The 23,356-nt window shown below is 38.2% G+C and overlaps 2 protein-coding genes across 5 annotated transcripts; both read left to right on the top strand.

Annotated features, from left to right (window-relative positions):
• Window positions 1-170: 170 nt before the first annotated feature.
• Window positions 171-15,505, top strand: zgc:101663 (alpha-1,3-mannosyl-glycoprotein 4-beta-N-acetylglucosaminyltransferase C). Of its 4 annotated transcripts, XR_007968718.1 has the most exons (8): window positions 171-387; window positions 3,046-3,154; window positions 6,589-6,703; window positions 6,854-11,509; window positions 11,873-11,974; window positions 13,464-13,685; window positions 14,618-14,675; window positions 15,452-15,505. XR_007968718.1 is itself a non-coding variant. In XM_052105934.1 (4 exons), exons 2-4 carry the CDS (start codon window positions 3,059-3,061, stop codon window positions 7,993-7,995), a joined length of 1,353 nt encoding a protein of 450 aa, XP_051961894.1. In that variant the 5' UTR covers window positions 171-387; window positions 3,046-3,058; the 3' UTR covers window positions 7,996-11,810. The 4 variants fall into 4 exon arrangements, 1 of the variants encoding a protein (XP_051961894.1); XR_007968719.1 differs by lacking the exons at window positions 13,464-13,685; window positions 14,618-14,675; window positions 15,452-15,505 and adding an exon at window positions 14,550-14,583 and having other exon boundaries at window positions 6,854-9,732; window positions 11,276-11,509; XR_007968717.1 differs by lacking the exons at window positions 13,464-13,685; window positions 14,618-14,675; window positions 15,452-15,505 and adding an exon at window positions 14,550-14,583.
• On the top strand, window positions 11,886-22,140 carry LOC127629328 (mitochondrial glutamate carrier 1-like; the record flags this gene model as incomplete). Its single annotated transcript, XM_052106493.1, has 9 exons — window positions 11,886-11,974; window positions 14,550-14,675; window positions 15,452-15,507; window positions 15,933-16,023; window positions 18,373-18,491; window positions 18,740-18,932; window positions 21,206-21,360; window positions 21,665-21,740; window positions 21,833-22,140. Coding segments are annotated over 9 exons (1,065 nt in total), but the record flags the coding sequence as incomplete, so codon positions are not given.
• Window positions 22,141-23,356: the final 1,216 nt, after the last annotated feature.

Raw genomic sequence — 23,356 nt, forward strand, 5'->3', positions numbered from 1 at the left:
TAAAAGTGTATGTTGTTGCTAGTCAACTAATCAATCCATGAACATAATGGTTCTCATGATATAGCCAGAGGTGTGGTTTGGTGTCTTAGAGAAATCCTTCAAGAAAGACCTTTAAACTCGCTTGACTATTGTGTGTCCTAACTTACGCGAGACTTTACGCACAGCTGATGCAACCCTACACAGGACCTTTGCATCCTCTGCACACCCAATTTAACACTCACAAATGACGGTGTCAAAAGACTTGTGACTTTACGACACGAGGAAGTGAGAAGATCCGTGTAAAGCAGTGGACAGGCAATCTCTCTTCATACTACAAAGTGTACATTCTCAATGTTGAGTTCTACTGCTGCACTAGTTTTATAGGTGTACGGGTGCTATAGCCCAAAGGTAAGTGCGCTTAATAGTTTGAACTGCCTCAATTGATATGTAAACTAAATCTGGTGCTACTTTTTACGTAGTGGTTTGTGTGTGTAGGCTACTTGAGGTTCAAAACGTAGTAAATGACCAAACTAAAGTGTATTTTAGACACTTTGTAGAGGCACAGACACGTTCCGAACATTCGAATCTGTTTTTGAGCATCACAGGCGAGTTCCGAACGTTCGAAACATATTTTTCCCATCAATTGTGCGTTCCTGATGTTCCAAAAAATATTGTTTTAGAATAAATTGCGCGGTCCGAACGCTCGAAAAAAAAAAAAATTCAATCAGTTACCACAAACGCTCGAAAATATTTTTTGACATCAATTGTGCGTTCCGAGCGCTCTAGAAATATGTTGAACCATTATCTGCGTACCGAACGCTGGAAGTAGCCTAAAGTTATGGCATCAATGTCGCGTTTCTTTATAATCGAATTTTGGGCACCGCGCATTGTGAACGTTCAAACCCAATGTTAGGAACGACCCACATTTTGCCCAGAAATATCCTCTAGATTGCAGCTCATTTAGTCTTGACAGCCTGTATGTCACTGTGGTTGTTCAAATCATATAGTAGGCTACGAATAAGTGATTCATTTGGCATGGGTGCTTTTATTAATGCTAAACAATACTGCGATTGTTTGAACGAGACTTCTCAAAAGTAATTCCGTGCACAATTACTTTTAATGAACATTTAATCTTTGTAGGCTAATTTCGTATACAAGAATGACGAGTAGACTTGTTATTTTCACATATGCCTAGTAGAACCATACAGAGGTTGTGTGGTTGATGGAGTAGCCCAGATGCGTATGAAAACAAGTGCCCTAATTCATTTGAGTTGTAAATTGTGTTGACTTTAAGGAAGTGCCAGTGAAAGCCCTGACAATCATTGTTTTCTTCACCCACACGCATAGCTACTAAAAACATTTTGCTTTGTTTAATCCGCACATTTACTACTGATTTACTATTTGATCCAGGTTATCAAAATTAACTGTTTTCTTTCATTGTTCAGGTAACCAGGTGTGCTTTCCTTTAGTGCAAGTAGAGTATACATAATGGCAAAAGCATGGAAAAAGTCCACCTGTGCTTATGAGGAAGCTGATTGTATGAGCCATGGTTTACACACTGAGTGAGGCCTAATGCTTGTTTGATGTCTCCGTGAACAGCAGTTATGATAGGTCATGACAAACCCTTAAAAAAGAACCATTCAGAAGTTAATAGCTATCATTTTTAGGCAAAAGACTAGTTATTGTATTAATTTGTTTATTTATAAAAGCATTTTTTTGTATAAAACTTCCACAGATACAGTAGTTTTGCATAACTTTGAGTACCACGTTATTGCTCTAAAATAATTGGGGGTGTTCAATCTAATCAATCCTCTCCCATACTGCACTGCTGAGGTTTTAAAAGCAGAAATGTGCAGCTTGTATTTTTAACATTTAGATTAATTGTAAATAATAATACATTTCTAAATCGTCTTTTAAAAGGTGGGACTACTTTTGGGTGGATTATCTTTTGGTTACACAATCAGACATAATTCCTGTCAGTTCCTTTTTACGACAGGAGTAATGAGATTGTATATAACATGTTAAAGGTTATAGTACACCAAAACAATACAATTCTTTCATCATTTACTCACCCTCATGTCATCCCAGATGTGTATGACTTTCTTTCTTCTGCAGAACAAACTGAAGATTTATAGAAGAGTATTTAAGCTCTGTAGGTCCACACAATGCAAGTGAATGATGACCAGAACTCAGAAGGTCCAAAAAGCATATAAAGGTAGCATAAAAGTAGCTCATCACCACCTGTTGGTCGGGCTGGTCAAAGATGGAGATTCATACTGAAAAGGACTTAAATATTGATCTGTTTCTCACCCAAACCTATGATATTACGTCTAAATCATGGATTTACTCACTTGAATCATATCAATTGTTTTATGCTGACTTTGTGGTTTTTTATAGAGTTATAGTTCTGGTTACCATTCACTTGCATTGTATGGACCTACAGAGCTGAGATATTCTTCTAAAAATCGTAATTTGTGTTCTGCATTAGAAAGAAAGTCAGACACATCTGGGATGGCATGAGTGTGAGTACAATTGAGAGAAAGTTCATTTTTGTTTGAACTATCAAGTCAAGTCATTTTTATTTGTATAGCGCCTTTCACAAAACAAATAGTTTCAAAGCAGCTTTACAGAAGAACTATCCCTTTAAGAAGTGTTTCAATCTGATGGCTACTTTCAAAATGGTGTACACTTTTTATGTTTATACCCATGCAATGCCTTGCCCCATTACTGTAGATGTTTGCTTATTTTTACAAACTGAGAGTCAAAATTATTTTATTATCATGGTAACTGACAGCATGCAAGCATATACAGTATCTCCCCTTGCAAACGTTCCTAGTTTCAGAAGCACTTCTCTATTGTTCCACTTTTCAGTGTTGAATATGTAATCTGCATGGTTCAAAATCAGCCATTAGTTATTCAAACTTAGCCATGTGAATATTTGAATAATGCAGCTACTGATTACATATAATCAAACTTATTAAAAAAAAGCACTCGAAACCGAATGATGTGTGTTTTCCGTGTTAGTGGAATTTTTGTCAGAGCATCTGTATCCTAATGTCTTTTCAGAAAAAGGTGGAGGATGAGATGCCATCTGAAAAAATCCTTTCAGTTAGCAGCTGGTCTTTTCCTTTTGGCCAGTGTCTTCGTCTACGTTCGGAGAGCACAAATGGCAAAGGTAACCAATGCACACTTTCCTTTTCTTTACTGCAATGCAGTCATTGTTTTGGTTGCATTGTTCTTGTGCTATTAGAATGATGCACAAACTTCAGACTTAAGTCATCCGCTGAATCTTAACTTACAGTTTCTCATTTCTCAGAAACATTAAGTGTGCTATCAGAGTTGGGTGTAATCTAATAAAACAATTTTTTTCCAAAAAGTAATGAAAATAATTACATTTTCAATTCTTGTAATCACATTACAGTTACTGTCATTCAGTTAAGTTAATTACTTCTAAGAACATGAATTGGGTGACATGTGTATATATAAAATTAAATGTATGCAGAATACATTTAAAACATGAATTATGTTAATCTATTTGCGTTTCTGTATCTGCTGATGGTCGTGTCCCCTAACGAGTAATTGTAAGGCAGAAACGTATTGTGCTCGCATGTGACAATGAACAAAAAATACAATTGTAAACCGTTTTGTTTGAGCAATGGAGGAGTCAGGATACAGCGAAGCAGGTTTGAGCTTAGGATTTTTAATATCTCTCGGGTACATACGACGGTAACCGCCGTTGAAATGAAAACATAAAAACAAAAATAGCACACTCCTTCTGTTGTGCTTTCTGGATACACTCTCTCTCCCTCTCTTGACACTTGGCGTTCCTTAAATGTCTCTCTCTGTATCACTATAACAAGACACAGGTGTTAGAGATAATTACAAACCAGGTGACAAGCCTTACCGCTCTCTCTCCCACAGACCGACAAACGACCACGCCCCCATGCCACATGCCCCCACCACTGACTCAGCCCCCCCCCCATTTTTGGACAGAAAGTCTGTCAACCACAACCATCTGCGCCCCCGGCCTGTGGACCACCTTGAATTTAAAGGGCTGGAGAGCCAGATACCAACGGGTGATCCGCACGTTAGTATCCTTCATGCGGTGGAGCCACTGCAGGGGGGCCGTGATTGGAACAGAGGGTGAAGGCCCGCCCCAGCAGGTAGTAGCGGAGCGTCAGAACCGCCCACTTAATCGCAAGACAGTCCTTCTCGATGATGCTATATTTTGTCTCCCTGAAGGAGAGCTTGCGACTAATAAAAAGCACTGGCCGTTCCTCCCCTCTGACCTCCTGCGAGAGCACTGCGCCCAGCCCCCTGTCAGATGCATCAGTCTGCAAAATAAAGGGGAGAGATAATTACAAACCAGGTGACAAACCTTACCGCTCTCTCTCTCTCTCCCGCAGACCGACACACGACCATGCGCACTTTTTTTAAAGCAAAACATAAAATGACAAAACAATATAAATATGGTTAATATATGAAATTAATATAAAGAAAAGTATTTGGACACTACCTGGTGTCCATTGTGGTGATGAACTACACTTGTGGCTATTTTGTTAGGACACCTATATGAACTTGAGGGGAAACAACATCATACATCCACTTTAAACCACCTTGGGACTACTTGGTTAAAAGACATTGCAAAATTTGTTCAGAAAAGTGTGTGAAGTTCTGCCAAAAGTTTTAGCATCATTTTCCAACTCCACTTGGTTTGATATTTTGTAATCTAATACACTAACATTCAAGCATTTAAAGGGAAGGTTCACCCAAAATAGAAAATTCTCTCATCATTTACTCACCCTCATGCCATCCCAGATGTGTCTTACTTTTTTTCTGCATAACACCCTCTAAAATCCACATAAAGGGAGCATAAAAGTAATCCATGTGACTCCAGTGTTTTAATCCATATATTCAGAAGTGATATCACAGCTGTGGGTGAGACACAGGTCAGTATTTAAGTCATCTTTTACTAGAAACTGTCTTCCCTGCCCAGTAGGGGGCGATATGCACAAAGTATGTGAATCACCAAAACACAAGAATTAGATCTGTTTGTCACCCAGACCTATCATATAGCTTCTGAATATATTGATTTAACCACTGGAGTCTTATGGATTACTTTTATGTTGACTTTTACCAAAAGTGCTGAAATATTCTTTTAAAAATCTTCAGCAGACGAAAGAAAGGCATACACATCTGGGATGGCATGAGGGTAAGAAAATGATGAGAGAATTTAAATTTTTGGGTGAACTATCCCTTTAAGACCGTATTCCAATTGGCTCTGGCCTCATTAAAATGGGTGGGTGATGTGCAGGCGCTATTGGTCGACAAAAGGCTACTTGCCCTATGTTCTATCCATGCCCTTCAGGGCTCAGATGGTCCACCTACAAGCCTTTTTCCCCCACAGTTTAATTCAGATGGAGAGCAATCTATGCATTTTGTATGCCCTGTATGGGCATTACACACGTATGTTCAGTGCACTCACCAGTTTAGGCTGTCGGATCAGCTCTTTATTTTTTATGGAGAACACACAAAATGCATTTCCGTCTCCAAGCAAAGGCTCTCTCACTGGATTGTTGATGCTATCACCCTCGCTAATGAGTCACAGGGCGTGAGCTGCCCTATTAATGTGAAAGCGCATTGAACTGGAGGCATGGCCTCTTCATGGGCGTGGAAAAATGGTGTGTCCTTGCAAGACACATGTTTTTCAGCAAGTCTGTCTTCGCAAAACACGTTGGCTAGTTTTTACAACCTAGACGTGGCATCCATCTCTTCACAAGTCCCCTCTGTCTAGAGCAATTATTGTTCCAACTCTCAGAGGTTGAGTCCAAGACCTTATTACTGGTGGGCTACCTGATATAGATCCTTTTTTTCTTCTGCAGAACACAAACCAAGAATTTTTTAAAGAAAATTCAGCTCTGTAGGCACATGATGCACATAAACACAGCATAAAAATAATCCATAAGACTCCGGAGGTTAAATCAATGTCTTCAGAGGCATTATGATTGGTGTGGGTGAGAAACAGGTTCATTTATATGTCCTTTTTTTACTATAAATTCTCCTCCCTGCCCAGTAGGTGGCGGATATGCACGAAGAATGCAAAAAAAAAAAAAAGAAGAAGAACATGGAAGTGAAAGCTCAAGTGGAGATTTATAGAAAAAAGGACTTACATTTTGATCTGTTTCTCACCTACACACAACGTTTCTGAAGACATGAATTTAACCACTGGAGTTTAATTAATTACTTTGTTTCCTTTTTAATAATTTTTTTGCCGCTTCAAAGTATTGGTCACCATTCACTTGCACTGTGTGGACCTATAAAGCTGAAAAATTCTTCAAAAAATCTTTAAGATAAATCATGAGATCATTTTCATTTTTGGGTGAACGATCCCTTTAATGAGGGATATTTGTGGCCACAGTTCTTAATATAATATTTTACAAGCATAAAATGTGTACAATGCATAGCTATTCTGTGAATAAATCCATTTGTTTGCTTTGCATTTTAAAACATGTTTACATTTAAAAACTGCTAAGAATCATTTTTATTCATATTTATATATATATATTTATTTCTTATATTATTATTATTATTATTATTATTTTGCTATAGGGGTCAGTGACCTGGGTCTGGGAGACTGAGACTTGGCGTGAAGAGCTTAAGAGCTATTATCTACGATTCAATGTTTCCATTAAAGTTCTGGCAGGAGTCCCTCAGCAGTCCAAGAGTGAGTTTAATTTATTTACAGCCAACCTGTAGAATTCTTTTATTCAATATGTATAGAAATATAGCACACAAGCTACTTTTATGGTACTCAAATGTTGAAAGCCATAAAACTAATCTAAAGTCATGTTCCTGTGGTTTCATAATTTTACAGAGTTCCTTACAATGGGACTTTCTTCTGTGAAGAGGGAAAAGGGCAGTTACCTTCAGAACACTCTCAAATCAATATTCTCTCAGTCCTCGGAGGTGGAGCTGGCTGAAATTGTTGTAGTGGTTATTCTGGCTGACTTTGATGTGTACTGGATCAAGCAGACCCTACAGACAATTACAAATGAATTCTCCTCCCAGCTGTCCAAGGGTCAATTGCTAGTTATCCACGCCATCCAAGAGTGCTATCCCCCTCTAACAGGTTTGAAGACAAACTTCAATGATGCTCCAGACCGCGTGACCTTCCGTTCGAAGCAGAATGTAGACTATGCCTTCTTGCTCCATTTCAGCAGTAACCTCTCCCAATACTATATCATGTTGGAGGACGACGTGAGGTGCTCAAAGAACTTTGTCTCTAGTTTACGGGAACACATCCGTTCAATGTCAACCACAAAGTGGGTCACGCTAGAGTTCTCCAAGCTGGGCTACATTGGAAAACTCTATCAATCCCGTGACCTGCCCTCTCTGGCCCGTTTCCTTTATAATTTCTACCAAGAGATGCCTTGTGACTTCTTGTTGTCTCATTTCCGCACCTTGTTGATGCAGGATAAAGTCATTCGTTTCCAGCCATCTTTGTTTCAGCATATGGGCACATACTCGTCTTTTAAGGCGATGCAAAATCATCTAAAGGATGAGGACTTTGTTGAAGAAATTGCTGATAATCCTCCAGCAGACATTAGTACGAACATTGAGTTTTTTATGACCTACACACCCGACAAGGCTTATAGCCAAGGCTTGGAGTATTTCTGGGGAAAGTCCCCTATTAGCTCAGGAAACTACTTCTTGTTGACCTTTCACAATCCAGTTCTCATCTCCCACATCCATATAAAAACAGGAATGGATGGAAAAGACCAGCTTGTCTCTGCTGTTGTGGAACTTGGAAAAATTCTGGTGAAGTCCTCAATGGAGTGCTCAGGGTTTCACATCTTGGGTTCTCTTGAACAAGGACAGTTGGATCTGCCCGCTGTCCAGAAACTTGTGAACACCACTGTGTCGTGTTTACGAATACGAGTCACAGCTGACCAATCAGACTGGGCCATCATACAATTCATCCAGATCTGGACTGTTAAAGCTGTCATAACCAAATAATATCTTTTGAATATTGTTTTTTTTTATCCATAACTCACAGACTTCAACAAATCTGTTCTCCATCTTTTGGTATAATATATATATATATATATGTATATATATATATGTGTGTGTGTGTGGTATTAAAATATTTACATTACATTACATACATTTACATTAGGAAAGACTCCAGCCTAATATTGAATTAAATACAAGAAGTCTATTGTGACAGTAGTTGGAGGCAATTGTAACACTTGAAAAATAAATCATATTAACTCTCTTAAATAAAAGCACACCTCAAAGAAAATGCTTTTTACTTTAATATTTGTATTAATAATTAGGTGTATTAATAATATCCTTATTAATAATACTTATTAAAGGTGGGGTATGTGATTTTCTTTTTTGACCATTTTTTCAAAATAACTTGAAATCCTATTCCTAACCCACTTACTGGCTGTAAATTAGAAGCACTGAAATGAAAATTAAGCAATTTAATCATCTGTAGAACGGGCAGGACTCGAAAAACTCCAGCCAATCATTTTCAAGACCATCTAGAATCATTGGACAGAAAATGTGTCAATCAAACGGTCGTACCATGCCCCCCTACCCCACCACCCTGGCGGGCGTGTCCCGTTCGTGCGCATACTCAAAGCTCGTGACCCAGTAACAGGAAGCGATTGTATTTATGTATGGAGAATAGAGCTTTTATAGTGCTAGTGGGGTTGTTCCACATTTCTATGAATCCTGTTTTGAATAGAAGACCGCTGTACAGACGCCAGGGCTGGCGATGTTCTTTTTTTTTACAGTTATGAGAAAATCAGCTCTACACCTTTCAAGAGTGGTATGCGACCCTCTCCTCCTGCTGTGTCAACAATTTGCTCTGAAAAATTGTCTGACAGGTGAATGCACTGTTTGACTAGTGAGTCTAGAACACTGCGCATCTGAGTTTTCGCTCGTGCATGATTGCGCGTCCATGTTTTTCGAATGGGTGGAGTCAGGGCCAGCGTTGGAGGAGAGAAGGTAGGACCTTAGAGTTGTGTATTTTCAAAATCTGCCGGCCGTTTTGCAAATCACATACCCCACCTTTAATAATTATAAAATATTTTTTAGTATGTGTAAATGGATACTTTGATAAATTAATGGTCATTGCAGATTTTAAAGATTCAATCTTATGAAATACAAATTTCATGACTGAATTCTAAGTGTTAGAATTGCCCCCAAACCTCATAGTCATATACAGTAGATATCTGGGACATTTTAAGATTCTGTCATTTATGGTAATTGTCCACCATCAACATAGTGATAAAATAGATAGCAATTTAAATTCAAAGGCATCATAGTCTTAGAAAATTACCAGGCATCTAAACAAAAATCCCATTTATACCTCAAAATCACTGATACTATCAAACTTTTTTCCCAGCCTTTACTGAGCACTGCTGAATAACTGTCATCACTCTAGCCATCACTCTGAAATGTATTATTATAAAGCTACAGTAGACATTCTGTGTTGTCCCGTTACAATTTTGGCTGGCTCCCCAAGTTTTATTAAAAGCCCTGTGGCTAACACTCGATACAGTTGTCAATTTAAAAAAGCAACATGAACCACAGAGGCTTCTGTACATCGTTCCTCCTCCTCCACTTGTAAACAGCGCTGCACTTCTGGCTGTGACGCACGTTTGTCAGTTCTCGCGTCTCTCAAATGCCAATGTGATTACAACACACATGCGTACCACAGCTGACTGGAAGCATGATTTAGAGGTAATAAAGTACTTCAATATTGTTATTTTTTGCACCAAATGTTATCGTGTCACTTTAGAATACATTCATTTATCAGCTGGAGTCATATGGATGACATTTATGCTGACTGTCTGAATTTTGGAGCTTCAAAAGTCAGATCACCATCCACTTGCATTTTAAGGACCTACTGAGCTGAGATATTTTTCTATTTTTCTTCAAACGTGTTGTGGTGAAGAAAGAAAGTCATACACACCTGGGATATCATGAGGGTGAGCAGTGTTCGAACAGAGCTCTTGGGGGATCCTCTTACACCGAAAAACTGTATCGAGTGTCAAACTGTGTCAAGTATCAAATCAACTTGTCATCTCTTACTTTGTGTAACATTTAAATTGCTCAGTTGTGCAGATCAGCCAGTTTCATTGCATCGCACTGCTAGAATTTTCTCTGAAAATGCTACTTGCTCAGGTGGTTTGCTGGGGCTTTTCTTCTATTAGCTTGTAAGATAAGTTCTGCTTTTGGCCATGACACATAGAAGCGCATCTTTAACAATTTAAGCCTTGGCTAAATCTGTCTGATTTGCATCAATATTTTAGGTCATTAAAATAAGACTAGCTGTCTAAGCCATTTCGGCCAAGTAGGCCGAGGCACACATATCATTTTAGTACATTAGTGTTACGCTTTATGGCCTGTGGCCAAGGCACACCTAGCTAGTATACGCTTGGTGCACATTGTTTTTGGGAGCAGCGGCAGTACATAAGTCTTGGCGATAGAGCTGACTGGTTAAAAGGTTGTGTTTTGTGTTATGTGCTTTTTGCAGCTTTGCTGCTTTGTTGGGGGATTGTTTGATGCTTGATGCAGCATGACTTGAATGTTGTGTAATTGTGCAACAGCAGCATGTCCACATGCTTGTCCACTGCTTTTCTAGCAGAAGAAAGAATTTGCATTTGCTCTACAGTGCAGCGTAGCAGATCAATTCTGCCAAGACCAATATCCTATTAATATGTCATACCCACATTAAAATGCTAAATCTTTCAGAGAATTGTCATGATTGAACTGTAAATAAGCCATTCTTAGGGTTAGGGCTAACATTGTGTCTCTGTGGCGCTATGAAAATTCCACTGTTGGTTTTGAGTGACCCGTCTCATGAGACACAACTGCACTAGTAGCGCAGAAATTAAACAGTTCAGCTTTAATAAATATTTTATTTATTTATAGAATTTGGGGAAAAGCAGCTATATTTATAACATTTAAAACATTTTATATTTATATTTAACCAGTAGAATAAGCATTAGAAATCACTTACTGATCACACACACAACACATATGAATAAACAGGGTGCAACAAACAAATAAATTAATAATTATACCAATCAAGCACATGAATAACATATTTGTGACCACACACACTCGTGTGGGCCACACACTGTACGTATACTGTTTTGTACGTATATGCGCATTTGTAATAACCAGAACATACATTTCAAGAGAATTCTTTTCTAATCCTTATACTTCACAAGCTTTGCCCAAATGTCCTTTTGGATCTCATGGTGACATGTGGTTTCAGGCTAAGGAGGTGGAATGAAACAAATGACATCCTCGAATACATACCAGATCATGTCTTCTCTGGTGGGCCAGAAGAGTCGGTTCTCTCCCACACGGTGCATGCATCTCACTTGCATCTGAACCTCATCAATGCGGGTGATAATGCCTGGGTAGAGGTCTCCATCATATTGTATGACACACCACTTTTGAATGACTTCTGGACCCCATTCGATCTCTTCTGATATTGGTGTGCTTGGTGAGTTGAAGCTGAATGCCTTTGTGTTATAACATGTGCACTGTAGAATCTTGTGTACAGTGCACATGCAGCTTACATCCCGGTACAACATCTGCCCAGGAGAAGTTGTGACAACCTGGTGTATTCTCATTGTTGATGGGACTTTGGGGATGCTGTCTGGCATGCCCTTCATTGCCTTGTCAATGGATGCTTCACTTATGTAGAACAGTTTAAGAGTGGTGCCTGTGTGCAGTACAGATGTACATTGATGCCATTTTAATTTTAGTAGCACTACTAGAGTAACATTTTGAGCTGATTTTGAACAGTCGTTTGGCTAGGTACTGGCTGAAAATGGGGATGTTCTTTTGCGGTCTCCTTTTTCAGGCCTGCTCCCTGAAAAACTACACCCTGTACGTGGAAAGACAGGAGTGTGGTCATTGCATGGGCATCAACACCACCATGTGTAGTGGAACATGCTTCACACAGGTAAGAGCCTAACAAATCAAGATCTCTATGTGTGATGTTCGCAATTGCCATAAGTGTGTTAAATTACACTTGCACTGTAACAAAGCTTTTGTCAGGTAACCTAAAATGTGTTTCAAGATAAATGATTGTATTAACTGTCCTTAATTAATTATTGAATAAACCTGATTACATTAGATTACACAAACAAATCTTTTTTTTTTTTAAAGCATCAGGTCAGGTAAAAATAATTTGTTATAGTAACAACTGTACATTTCCACTTTATGACATTTCACAGTTCAACTTTAAATATTAAACCATATATACTATTGACAATTAGAATGCAAAGTAAAACTATCTTGTCAAAGAAAGTAACTATTGGCAATTTTTTTTTTAAGCTTTTGCCGTTTGAGATCAATAACATGGTACACCAACTACTCGACAGAAAGACATAGTTAAACTAAAACTGATAATCTACACTTTAGAGAAAGCAAAATACACTACCAGCTACATGACTAAAGTGGCTTGCTTCATTTAAGCTACTTAATATTATTTACAATTATGAAAATCCCCTTTCAAAAAAGTAGCCTTCTGTGGTATTAGCATGGCACAGTGATGGTATAAGATGGTAATATCACGGTACTTTGATAAATACTTTGGTGCTGAATTATCAGCATATTCATATGCTATATTTTCATTGTATTTTAAGGTACTTCAAACAACATCATAATATTACCACAGTACATGCAATGTCAAGACATCGTGGTACATTATGTGTGTACTGTTTTGATATTCTTTAAGATGGAAATGTTTTTACCTATTGTTCTTCAAAAGCTTCACATGCAACGGTTTATTTGAAAAGACTTTCTGGTTGCACTTTATTTTACAGTACGTGTACTTTCAGTGTACTTAAAGTGTACATACCCAAGAAATGATAGAGTGTTATTAGGTAACTACATGTATTTAATATGGGTTAAGGTTATATTTAGTACCTAATAATTACTGTAGTTATTGTAATAATTTAGTACGGAAATGTAGAACTGTACTGTAAAATAAAGTGCTACCAACTTTCTTCACTGCCAAAAAAAAAAGATGTTGTTTCAGTATAAAAGTGTATAACATAACAGTAAATATAATGAATTTCTTTGGGGGGTGAGGTGGGGTTTGGGCACAAAATTTTGCCCACAAAATTTGTTGGGGTGTTATCTGACAAATATAATCCGGTGATTTCTATAAGAAGGTCTCCTGATGTCAACTGGGTACAACTCTTAAGTGCATTTGGTCTCAACATATATAAATATAAATCATTAAAATACTTTGAGCCATTAAGTATCAACCAATATCTTTTTAAAATATAATCGTACATGAGAATACTTGTTCTGCTTAATATCTAGTATGGACTTGTTTTATGTAATGTATAGAATGTGTGTTTGTGTGTGCATTTTGTGTGAGAGAGAATGACCATTCACACATGTAGTGACAAAGCAACATGATCTCATTCATTTTCAATAAGAGCTGGTGACTTCCGGCGACACAAGTGACCTGTTGGCGAGTAGATGTGGGCGTTTCCAGAGAATTCAAAAAAGTTGAGAAAAGTTTAACTCTATGCAAATGAGGACTGACTTTCGGCAGCAACTACCAATTGGAGTGCAGATGGTGTCAATGGAGCTCACATCATCCGCCATGTTTGAGACAGCACTGTTGAGTGCAGACAAGACAGAAAGTTAAAATATCTGTGAGCGATTTTAATGTTCTATATGATTTGTCTGTAACTGCATACATGGATAAAATAATATTAATAAAAAAAAGGGTATAGGATTTGTGGGCAAGTGTTTCCTGATTCAGAGAGGATGTATGCATCGCTCTCTGGTCTATCATTCTGCAAAGATGCCCGGCTGTCCCGTTCACATTGACCCCTTCTTCTTTTATCCGGTGGCAAACCATTGCTACTGCACAAAATGCACAAGAATGAGTGTGTCTACAAGCCAAAACACACCACCAGCAAATGCTCCGAGCACCTGCTGCACGTCTGAAATGAAACCATGGAAGTTTCCCCCTCACACAAATTATATCTATATTTTTAGTCTTCTATTACTGTAGAGTTTTAACTGAGAAAATGAAAGAGAAGACCTTACAAGAAGCAGAATAGATAAAAAGAGATCAAACTAAATCTAGTATCATAAATTTATTATAAAACTGTGTAGAATCCCACATACCAAGTTGACCTTTAACAGAGAAAAGAAATGAGCAAATACTAATTTCAGTGTAAATTCTACAGTTTGGGACAGAATATCAGAATACAATCAGAATATAATTTTATGCCATATAGAATTAGGCCATACAACTGATAACCATTAAAGAGGACCACACACACACACACACACACACACACAAAAACTATGAGTATTTTGAAAAGCATTAGCCTATAAAAATAAACATGACTTGACTTGAACTTGCTTATTTATACCTTCTATAAAACAAATCATATTTTAAAGCAGTGACTTCATTTTGCACAGTCATGATTGTTAAATGGAAGAATGGATTAGGACTCACTGAATGGGTTTGAACTTACTTTTTTTCTTTTTCTGTTTACTTCTAGCCTTCCTGCCAAGCTCATCAATGGTGGAGTTGCTGGATTAATTGGTGTTACCTGTGTGTTCCCCATAGATCTAGCCAAGACAAGGCTCCAGAACCAAAGAGGCAACCAACAGGTCTACAAAAACATGTACGTTTAGACTCCACATTTGTAGCAACACATTTTATTTTAATGTTACTGTAAAAATAATTTCCCTCAATCGGTATTTCAGTATTGTTTCCAGTAAAAATATCTGAACATCCATAAAACAAGATATAGAATTTTTTTTATAATAATAATTGTTTCCAGAGAATATATCTTGATATAAGTATATTTTTCTTACCCCATTAGACCCCATTAACTTGTCTTAAGCATACGTAAAGTATTCCTACAAAGTATAAACAGGTATACCAACATTTTGTAAGGTTTATGCAATACCAACTAGTTGATTTTATGAAATCAAGTTTTACAACTAAATGCAATTTTGCCTCTCAATAAAATTTATATTATTAAATGGATGCATAGATAGTTTTACTAGACAATAAGTAAAACAAAATACTGTTTAGAATGATTTTATTCAGGCATTCACAAAAATGCACCAATCCATAAAAAAGAAAAAGAAAAAAAAGGACCCTAAAAAAAGGACCCTAAAACCTACACTAAACCATTTACTGTAAGAAAAGAAAACACAAACCACAATGTAGACTCCTAGAGAGACAGTTCCTGGATGGTAAGTAAAATAATTCCCTGTCATGGAAAAATGAAAAACTAGTTTGACTTTCTCAGAAAACAATGGATGAGTGAAAGGGGAGGGGCTTATTCAATCTCTTATTTGTATTTTAGTGCCCATTCTTGGTGTGTGTGACGGTGTGTTCCTAGATTCAGCACAGCTGAGACAAATAATATATTCTTGTTTCTTTAATTAGGATGGATTGTCTAATAAAGACTGTTCGTTCTGAGGGCTACTTTGGGATGTACAGAGGTAAGGTGTTTAAATTGATATGTTTTTTTTTTTTATAAAAAAGAAAAGAAAAATACCTTAATCTCATAATGAATCATTCACGTTTAACTTAAGCTACAATTCAAATGTCATAAAGTGACAATTTGCTTTTCAACAATTTATATCAATTACATTAGCTTGAGACAGTAATTTATTTTATTTAAAGCAAACTGACTGACATGGGTTTTTCCTTGACTATATGCCTTGAATTGTTACTTATTTTTTGTTATTTGAAACAGTTGGCAAAATCTGACTCTTATGAAATGTGATTATCATATTGATTCACTGTCAAATGTAATGAGGGGTCCAAAGAAAGAATTCTCCACTAAAACTTCATACAAAACACCTTTGTAGCAGTTTACAGAATATATTGTTAATTGACTACTCTGTTCCTTTGCTTCCTAAAGGTGCAGCAGTCAACCTGACACTGGTAACCCCTGAGAAGGCCATCAAACTGGCTGCCAACGATCTCTTCCGTCAGCGGCTCAGAAGAGGAGAGTAAGATCCCTCAGCTTCTATTAAGACATTTACACTATACAGTGCTGTGGTAAAGTATTTGCCCCATCTTGATTTCTTCTGTTTTTGTGTATTTTGTGTTTTTCTGTTTTTTAGATTTTTAGATCTTGAAAAGAGATATAAGATAAAACAAAAGCAACCCGAGTAAACACAAAATACAGTTTTCACATTTGTTTTTTTTTTTTATTGAAGCAAAAAAGTTATCCAACACCTATATCACCCATGTGAAAAACTAACTGCCCCTTAAACTTAATAGCTGGTTGTTTCACATTGAGCAGACACAACTGCAACCAAGCACTTCCATTAACTGGAGATCAGTCTTTCACAATGCTGTGGTGGAGTTCTTTACAGAACTGCTTTAGTTCAGCCACATTGGAGGATTTTCGAGCATGAACTGCCCATTAAAGTTCCTGCCACATCATCTCAATCGGATTCAAGTCAGAACTTTGACTAGGCCACTACAAAACTTTAATTTAGCTTCTTTTGAGCCATTAAGAGGTGTACTTACTCCTATGCTTTGGATCATTGTCTTGCTGCACAATCCAGTTGCGCTTGAGCTTCAACTCATGGACAGATGACCGGACGTTCTCCTTTAGGAATTTCTGGTAGAAATTACTACATGTCGCCCTGGCCCTGAAGCAGCAAAGCATCCCCACACCATCACACTATCACCATCATGCTTGACCATAGGTATGATGTTTTTTTGTGGAATTCTGTGTTTGATTTATGCCAGATGTAATGGGACCCCTGCCTTCCAAACAGTTCCACTTTTGACTCATCAGTCCACAGAACATTCTCCCAAAAGGGTTGAGGATCATCAAGATGTTTTTTGGCAAAATTCAGACATGCCTTAATGGTCTTCTGGGTTAACAGTAGTTTTCGAGTCGCCACTCTTCCATGGATAACATTTTTGACTAGTGTCTTTCTAATAGTTTCTAATAGAAACACTCACAAACCCAAAGTGCAGGCAAGTTAATTTATTATTTAAAATGACAGAATCCAGCATGGAAAGAGACGATTAACTGGAATCGCCCACATAGGCTTAGGCCTGAATCCGCCGATGGATCACAAAGATAAACGATGAGCCGAACCAGGTAGGCAAGCCCCTCAAATGACCAGCTGGCCCAGAGAGAGATAGATACTGCCAGGTCCACAGGGTCTGAGAGGAGATAGAGAAGACTGGCACCGGGCTGACAGCAGACAGGAAGAACAAGGTTAAAACTAAGGTAGATAGTGGACGATCGCTAAGAGTACACAAACAGAAAAGACGGAGAGCAGACAATCGCTCGAGAAAATAATTAAACTATACTTCTTCTTACAACAAACAGGAGACTTGAACACACTATGCAGTCTTGAGATAAACCAGCGACAAAAAGCCACACAGAGAGGAAAGATATACATGCCACCGAATGACACTCAGGTGAGAACAATCACACATAAGTGCTGCTGATTACCCAGTCGGGCAACCCATGTGCACCAGCAAGTGATAACTGTCATACACTACAACATAAACAAAGTCCATGTAATGGCAAGCAGACCACACACACACACACACACACACACACACACACACACACACACACACACACACACACACACACACAGAAGCGGATAATACATCCAGAGCCCCGACAATAGTGGGGTCATGAACAGTGACTTTTATTGATGCGAGAGTGGCCTGCAGTTTCTTGGAAGTTGTCCTTGGCTTTTTTGTGACTTGCTGGATGAGATGTCGCTGTGCTCTTGAAGGAATTTTGGAAGGTCAGCCACTTCTAGCAAGGTTCAACACTATGCCAAGTTTTCTGTATTTGGAGATAATGGTTCTCACTGTGGGTGTTTTGAGTCCGAGAGCCTTTGAAATAGCTTTGTAACCCTTCCCAGACTGATATTTTTAAATCACATTTTTCCTCAAAATTTCTGGAATTTCTTTCGACCTTGTTCAAGTGTGCAACTGGGGTGAGACCTCTTGGCCAACTTCATGCTGCTGAAAAAGTTAATAGCAGTAATCAGACCTGGGTGTGTCTAGTTTAACCCCATTATGAATGCAGTTTCATAGATTGGGTTATTTAGTAACTATGGACAAATACTTTTTCACACAAGCCCAGTTGGTATTGGATAACTTTAAAAACTGTATTTTGTGTTACTCAGATTGCCTTTGTTTTATGTTAGATTTTGTTTGAATTTTTGAAACTATTTAGTATGAGATATTCACAAAAACAGAAAGAATAGAAAGAAGAAATCAGGATGGGGCAAATAATTTTCCACAGCACCTTACTTCTTTAATTGGAAAACAACCTGTTGATAGAGGGTGAATAATACACCTTGTTGCAGGCTCAAGCTGAGCATGTTTCAGGAGATGCTGGCTGGCTGCGGGGCAGGGATGTGTCAGGTTATAATAACAACCCCTATGGAAATGCTCAAGATCCAGCTTCAGGATGCTGGTAGACTTGGTGAGGAACACATAACTGATTCAACTGATGTCCTTCAAGAATGATGAATCAAGTATTTTAATACTCTCATAAAATATTTATGCTATTTTATATTCAGTCCTCAAATTAGCAGATTCCCTCCATTCTGTCATGAACCAAAAACGTATTGAAACTTTCAGGTGTCCCCAACAAGCTTTCTAAGATTAAGCAAAATTGTAAGTATTTTGTTGTTTAACAAGTTATTTCAAAGGCTGCATCTTTTTTCTCAGTGGCCCAGCAGAGGCAGCTAACCATGCTCCATACTATGAAACTTGAAGGGGCCAGTCCCGTCCTGAACTACTCGTGCACTGTAGGTCCTGCGTCTTCAATAAGAAAAGTGTCAGCCATTCAGATTGCCCAGGAACAACTTCGCAGAAAGGGCATCCAAGGATTGTACAAAGGACTAGGAGCAACTCTCATGAGGTAAACTTCACCCTGGAACACTGATGTGAACACTATGGGACCAGGGGTTAATGGGATGGAACGTACCGGAAAGGTGTTCCGGCTCCTTTGATTAAAAAAACAAGAATAAGATTGGTTTAAAAGTATTTGTTTGTCACTTTGTTCTTTTTCTTGCAGGCAGGTGACAGTTCAGTTTTTTTATACATTCCATCTCCATTTAGCAAGTGTTCACGCTCGAAGACACCTTTAAAGTTCTTTAAAGTTAATTACATAAGCATATGTTTCCATCTAATCTGTGTTGGAACCTAGTCTGCTATATTGTGTTGGCAGTCATATCACCCTGCAGCTTTCACCCAGTTACGCACTAAAGTCAAGTAGGGTTGAGCCTGGTCAATACCTTGATGGGAGACCTCCTGGTGGGAAACTAAGGTTGCTACTGGAAAAGGTAATAGGGGGGCCAGCAGGGGGTGCTCACCCTGCGGTCTGTGTGGGTTCTAACACTCCAAAACAGCGACGGGGACGCTGTACTGTAAAAAGGCACTGTCTTTCAGATGAGTCATTAAACCGAGGTCCTGACTCTCTGTAGTCATTAAAAATCCCAGTGCATTTCTCGTTAAGAGTAGGGGTGTAACCTTGGTGTCCTGGCCAAATTCCCCCCATGGACCCTTATCAATCATGGCCTCCTAATAATCCCCCTCCATTAATTGGCTGTATCTCTCTGCTCTTTCCTCTTCACCAACCGCTGGTGTGTGGTGAGTGTTCTGGCACATTATGGCTGCCGTCGCATCATCCAGGTGGATGCTGCAATGCTGGTGGTAGTTGAGGACAGTCCCCTGTTTACTATGTGAAGCGCTTTGAGTGTAGTGTCAGAAAATCTCTATATAAATGTAACATTCATTCATTCATATTCACCCAAAGCAGCACGTTTTTTAAAGGGGTGCAGTTCGCTGGTTGCATTTCCCCTCCTCAGAAATCCCAATTTAACTCCTGTATGGCTCTATTGCAAAGGTCTTCCATTACAACCCAATCCAGTTTCCATATTCCAAACTGCAGTTGTGGCTTGGGGCAAAAAAACTCTAAATAACATATTCAAAACAGCCAAAACACTACAAGCATTACAATAAGCATAAAGAAATGGCTCTGGAATATAGCAATGCAAGAGATGACGTACTATATTGTCTTAACTTGGTTTACCCAAGTAAGACATGATCCTAGGGACATCAGTGACCTTGTTGGTCCTGAAAGAATACTGCAAGTAAATAATCAGAATATAGGGTTGGGGCGTGAACAACATTCAAATTTAACTGCTATTTCTCTCAAATTATAAGGGTAGGTTAAAGTTAGTGTTAGGGCTAGGGCTAGGATTGTATTATGGTCAGGGTTAGGACTATAAATGTTTGATTGGAGCATTGTTAACCCATCACTTATTTTAAGGGTTGGTTAGGATTGGGGATAGGGTTAGGAGCTTCTTACTTACCTATGATTTCTCTCATACTGTAGGTAAAAACTTTACACCCCAATGATTTTAGAGGTGGGTTACACTCTTAGAAACAACTGTATATTTTAAGGTACAAGGGCGGTCAGTGGGGTTGTACCCTCAAGGGAAACTTTTTTTGTACTTCAAATGATTTTTTAACCCCTTTTGGGTGCATTTTTGTTTCTGCACAATACTTTTCCCCCCCAAATGGGTATAATTGAGTAACCCCAAACGAGGTACAAAAAAGAACCCTTTAATGGGTACCACTCCAGTGACAGCCCTTGTGTCTTAAAATGCATAGTTACTGTAAGTACATTTTTCTCAGAGTGTAGGGTTATGGATAAGGTTAGGCTGTATAATTGGAACATTGTTGACGTGTTCTGTCTCCCTAATTCTACACAGTAAAAAATAAACAATCCTTGAGGCACCAATTGGGGTTCCTCGCATGCCACACTGGCAGAAATCTCCAGACATTGTTTAATGGAGTTGCAAACATCTTAATTACTTAGTCAAGGAGCTTCAATATATATTTCAAGTGCCTAAATGTCTTTCCCTTATGATGGGGTTACTGAAGAGACCATTGAAAGTGCTTTGAGTTCTTTAGAGTTCTTGCAGGAACTAGGAGTAGGTTTGTCAGAGAATGTAAAAGGATGTCTAGAGGATCTCCACATGGTTTTGCAGCTAAGGAACCCAAAATAGTGCTTTGAGTATCTTTTAATTTTGACAGTTGTTAGGGTTATAGTATATATATTTAATTGGGTAAATCTTTTGCAACATTATTAGTAGTAACCCCGTTCCTGCATATTTATTCTTACAGGGACATCCCATTCTCTGTGGTTTACTTTCCTCTCTTTGCCCACCTCAACCAACTGGGCAAGTCATCTGAGGATGAGAATGCGCCATTTTATTGGTCCTTTATTTCAGGCTGTGCAGCTGGATGTACAGCAGCTGTGGTAGTCAGCCCTTGCGATGGTGAGTGTAGGGTTCGAGTTTTTTTTTATATATTTACATTTACATTTATGCATTTGGCAGACGCTTTTATCCAAAGCGACTTACAGTGCAATTATTACAGGGACAATCCCCCCAGAGCAACCTGGAGTTAAGTGCCTTGCTCAAGGACACAATGGTGGTGGCCGTGGGGTTAGAACCAGCGACCATCTGATTAACAGCCCAGTGCTTTAGCCACTACGCCACCACCACTCCATATATTTTCGAGCAGATGCTGTTAGTGTATGTGCAAAGACTGAGGCTAAAGTTTGAACCCATCACTATCCAGTGGTGAAGACCAGGTTGCAGTTACTCAATAAAAGTGCAAACGAAGACACCTACAATGGTGTGACAGACTGCATCAGGTACAGTAATCATAAGGTATTAAATATCAATCATAAATCCACTGTTGGTTCCCCTTATGTAATATAAATAATGTTGCTCTTTCTTCATACAGAAAGATCATACGGAAAGAAGGGCCGACTGCTTTCTTGAAGGGTGCCAGCTGCAGAGCGCTGGTCATTGCTCCGCTTTTTGGAATTGCTCAAGTGGTTTACTTTATTGGTGTTGGAGAGTTCCTCTTGGGACAGACCCCATTCAACCTTTACTCTGTCTAATCATCTTCACAGTATAAAACCACCTGAATTAAATTTAAAAGACCAAGGCAGCTATAATGAGACTACATTTCTGAAAACAAGTGTTTTTTTTTTTAAAAAGAAGACTGTGATTATCTTTGAGTTTAAGTGTTAACACTTTACAATAAGGTTGTATTATCACTTTAGTTAATTATGTTAGTTAACAATGATTTTTTTCATAACTTATTAATCTTTGTTAATGTTAATTCCCTCATATACTTATACATATACTTTTTTACATTTAAACTTATATACAGTATGTTAACATCAGCTGATACATGATCAGCTAACTTGAATTACAACAGTAAAAATGTATTTTTATTTAATTAACATTAACCAAAATTGATACATGCTGTAAAAATAATATTGTTATTTTTTTTAGTTTATGGCACCTAATTCATTTATTAATGTTAACAAATAGGACCTTATTGTAAAATGTAACCATGTGAGCTTATGTCCTTACATGCAAACATGTTTACTAGCTTATTAGGAAGCTATAACAACATTGCAAATGGGTACGTTTCTTATTCTGTTGAAAATGAATGTCCAGAGACAATCAGGTTTATCCTCAGTGAGGGTTTATTTGTAAACATACAGTCATGATTCATGTGCTAAGAGGGCCAGAAAATCTTTTCATATTCATCCCCTCCTTTAACAGTTTTGTGCAACCATTTATCTGACTTTTTGTAAGTGTAGGAGAACAGCCCTGCTACAAAATAAAATCAGCCTAAAATGGTTTGCTGGTCTTAGCTGGTTTAAACTGTTCAAGCTGGTCTCCCAGCATGCCCCAACTGGTATTCAGATGGTCTAGCTGGTTTCCTTGCTTGGCCAAGCTGTTGTTTGGCTAGTTTAGCTTGGTGGCCAGATGGTCTCCTAGCCTAATCCACTGAAAAGTGGCCAAAACCCCTCAAAAAAATACAGCAGAACATAGAGACCAGCCAAGACCAGCTTATGCTGGTTTTAGTTCAGACTAGGAAATTAGCATGAACACATTTCTGTGGGGACATTGTTATAAAAGAAACATGACACCAACGAGACACAAATAGAGACAGGATGTTTGAAGAGGAGATTGACTAGCTGGTCAACGTGTGTGAATAAATTCTGTCCTGCCAAACTTGTTGAATTCTCATACTCAGAGCTTGAAACAAGTGTGTACACACCTTATACCATTCCAAGCAGCTCAGAAATTGTGGCTCACACTTCATAGTAAGTGTAAGTGTACAAAAAGGCACTAGGACCATGACAAACTAAAATAAATTTATACATTTAAGATCAATGTGTGTTTTGTTCTAATTAATTCCACTTTTGCACTATAATAATAATATATATAAATAAATAAATAAACA

The sequence above is a fragment of the Xyrauchen texanus genome, chromosome 35, assembly GCF_025860055.1.
Source record: "Xyrauchen texanus isolate HMW12.3.18 chromosome 35, RBS_HiC_50CHRs, whole genome shotgun sequence".
NCBI classification, from domain to species: domain Eukaryota; kingdom Metazoa; phylum Chordata; class Actinopteri; order Cypriniformes; family Catostomidae; genus Xyrauchen; species Xyrauchen texanus.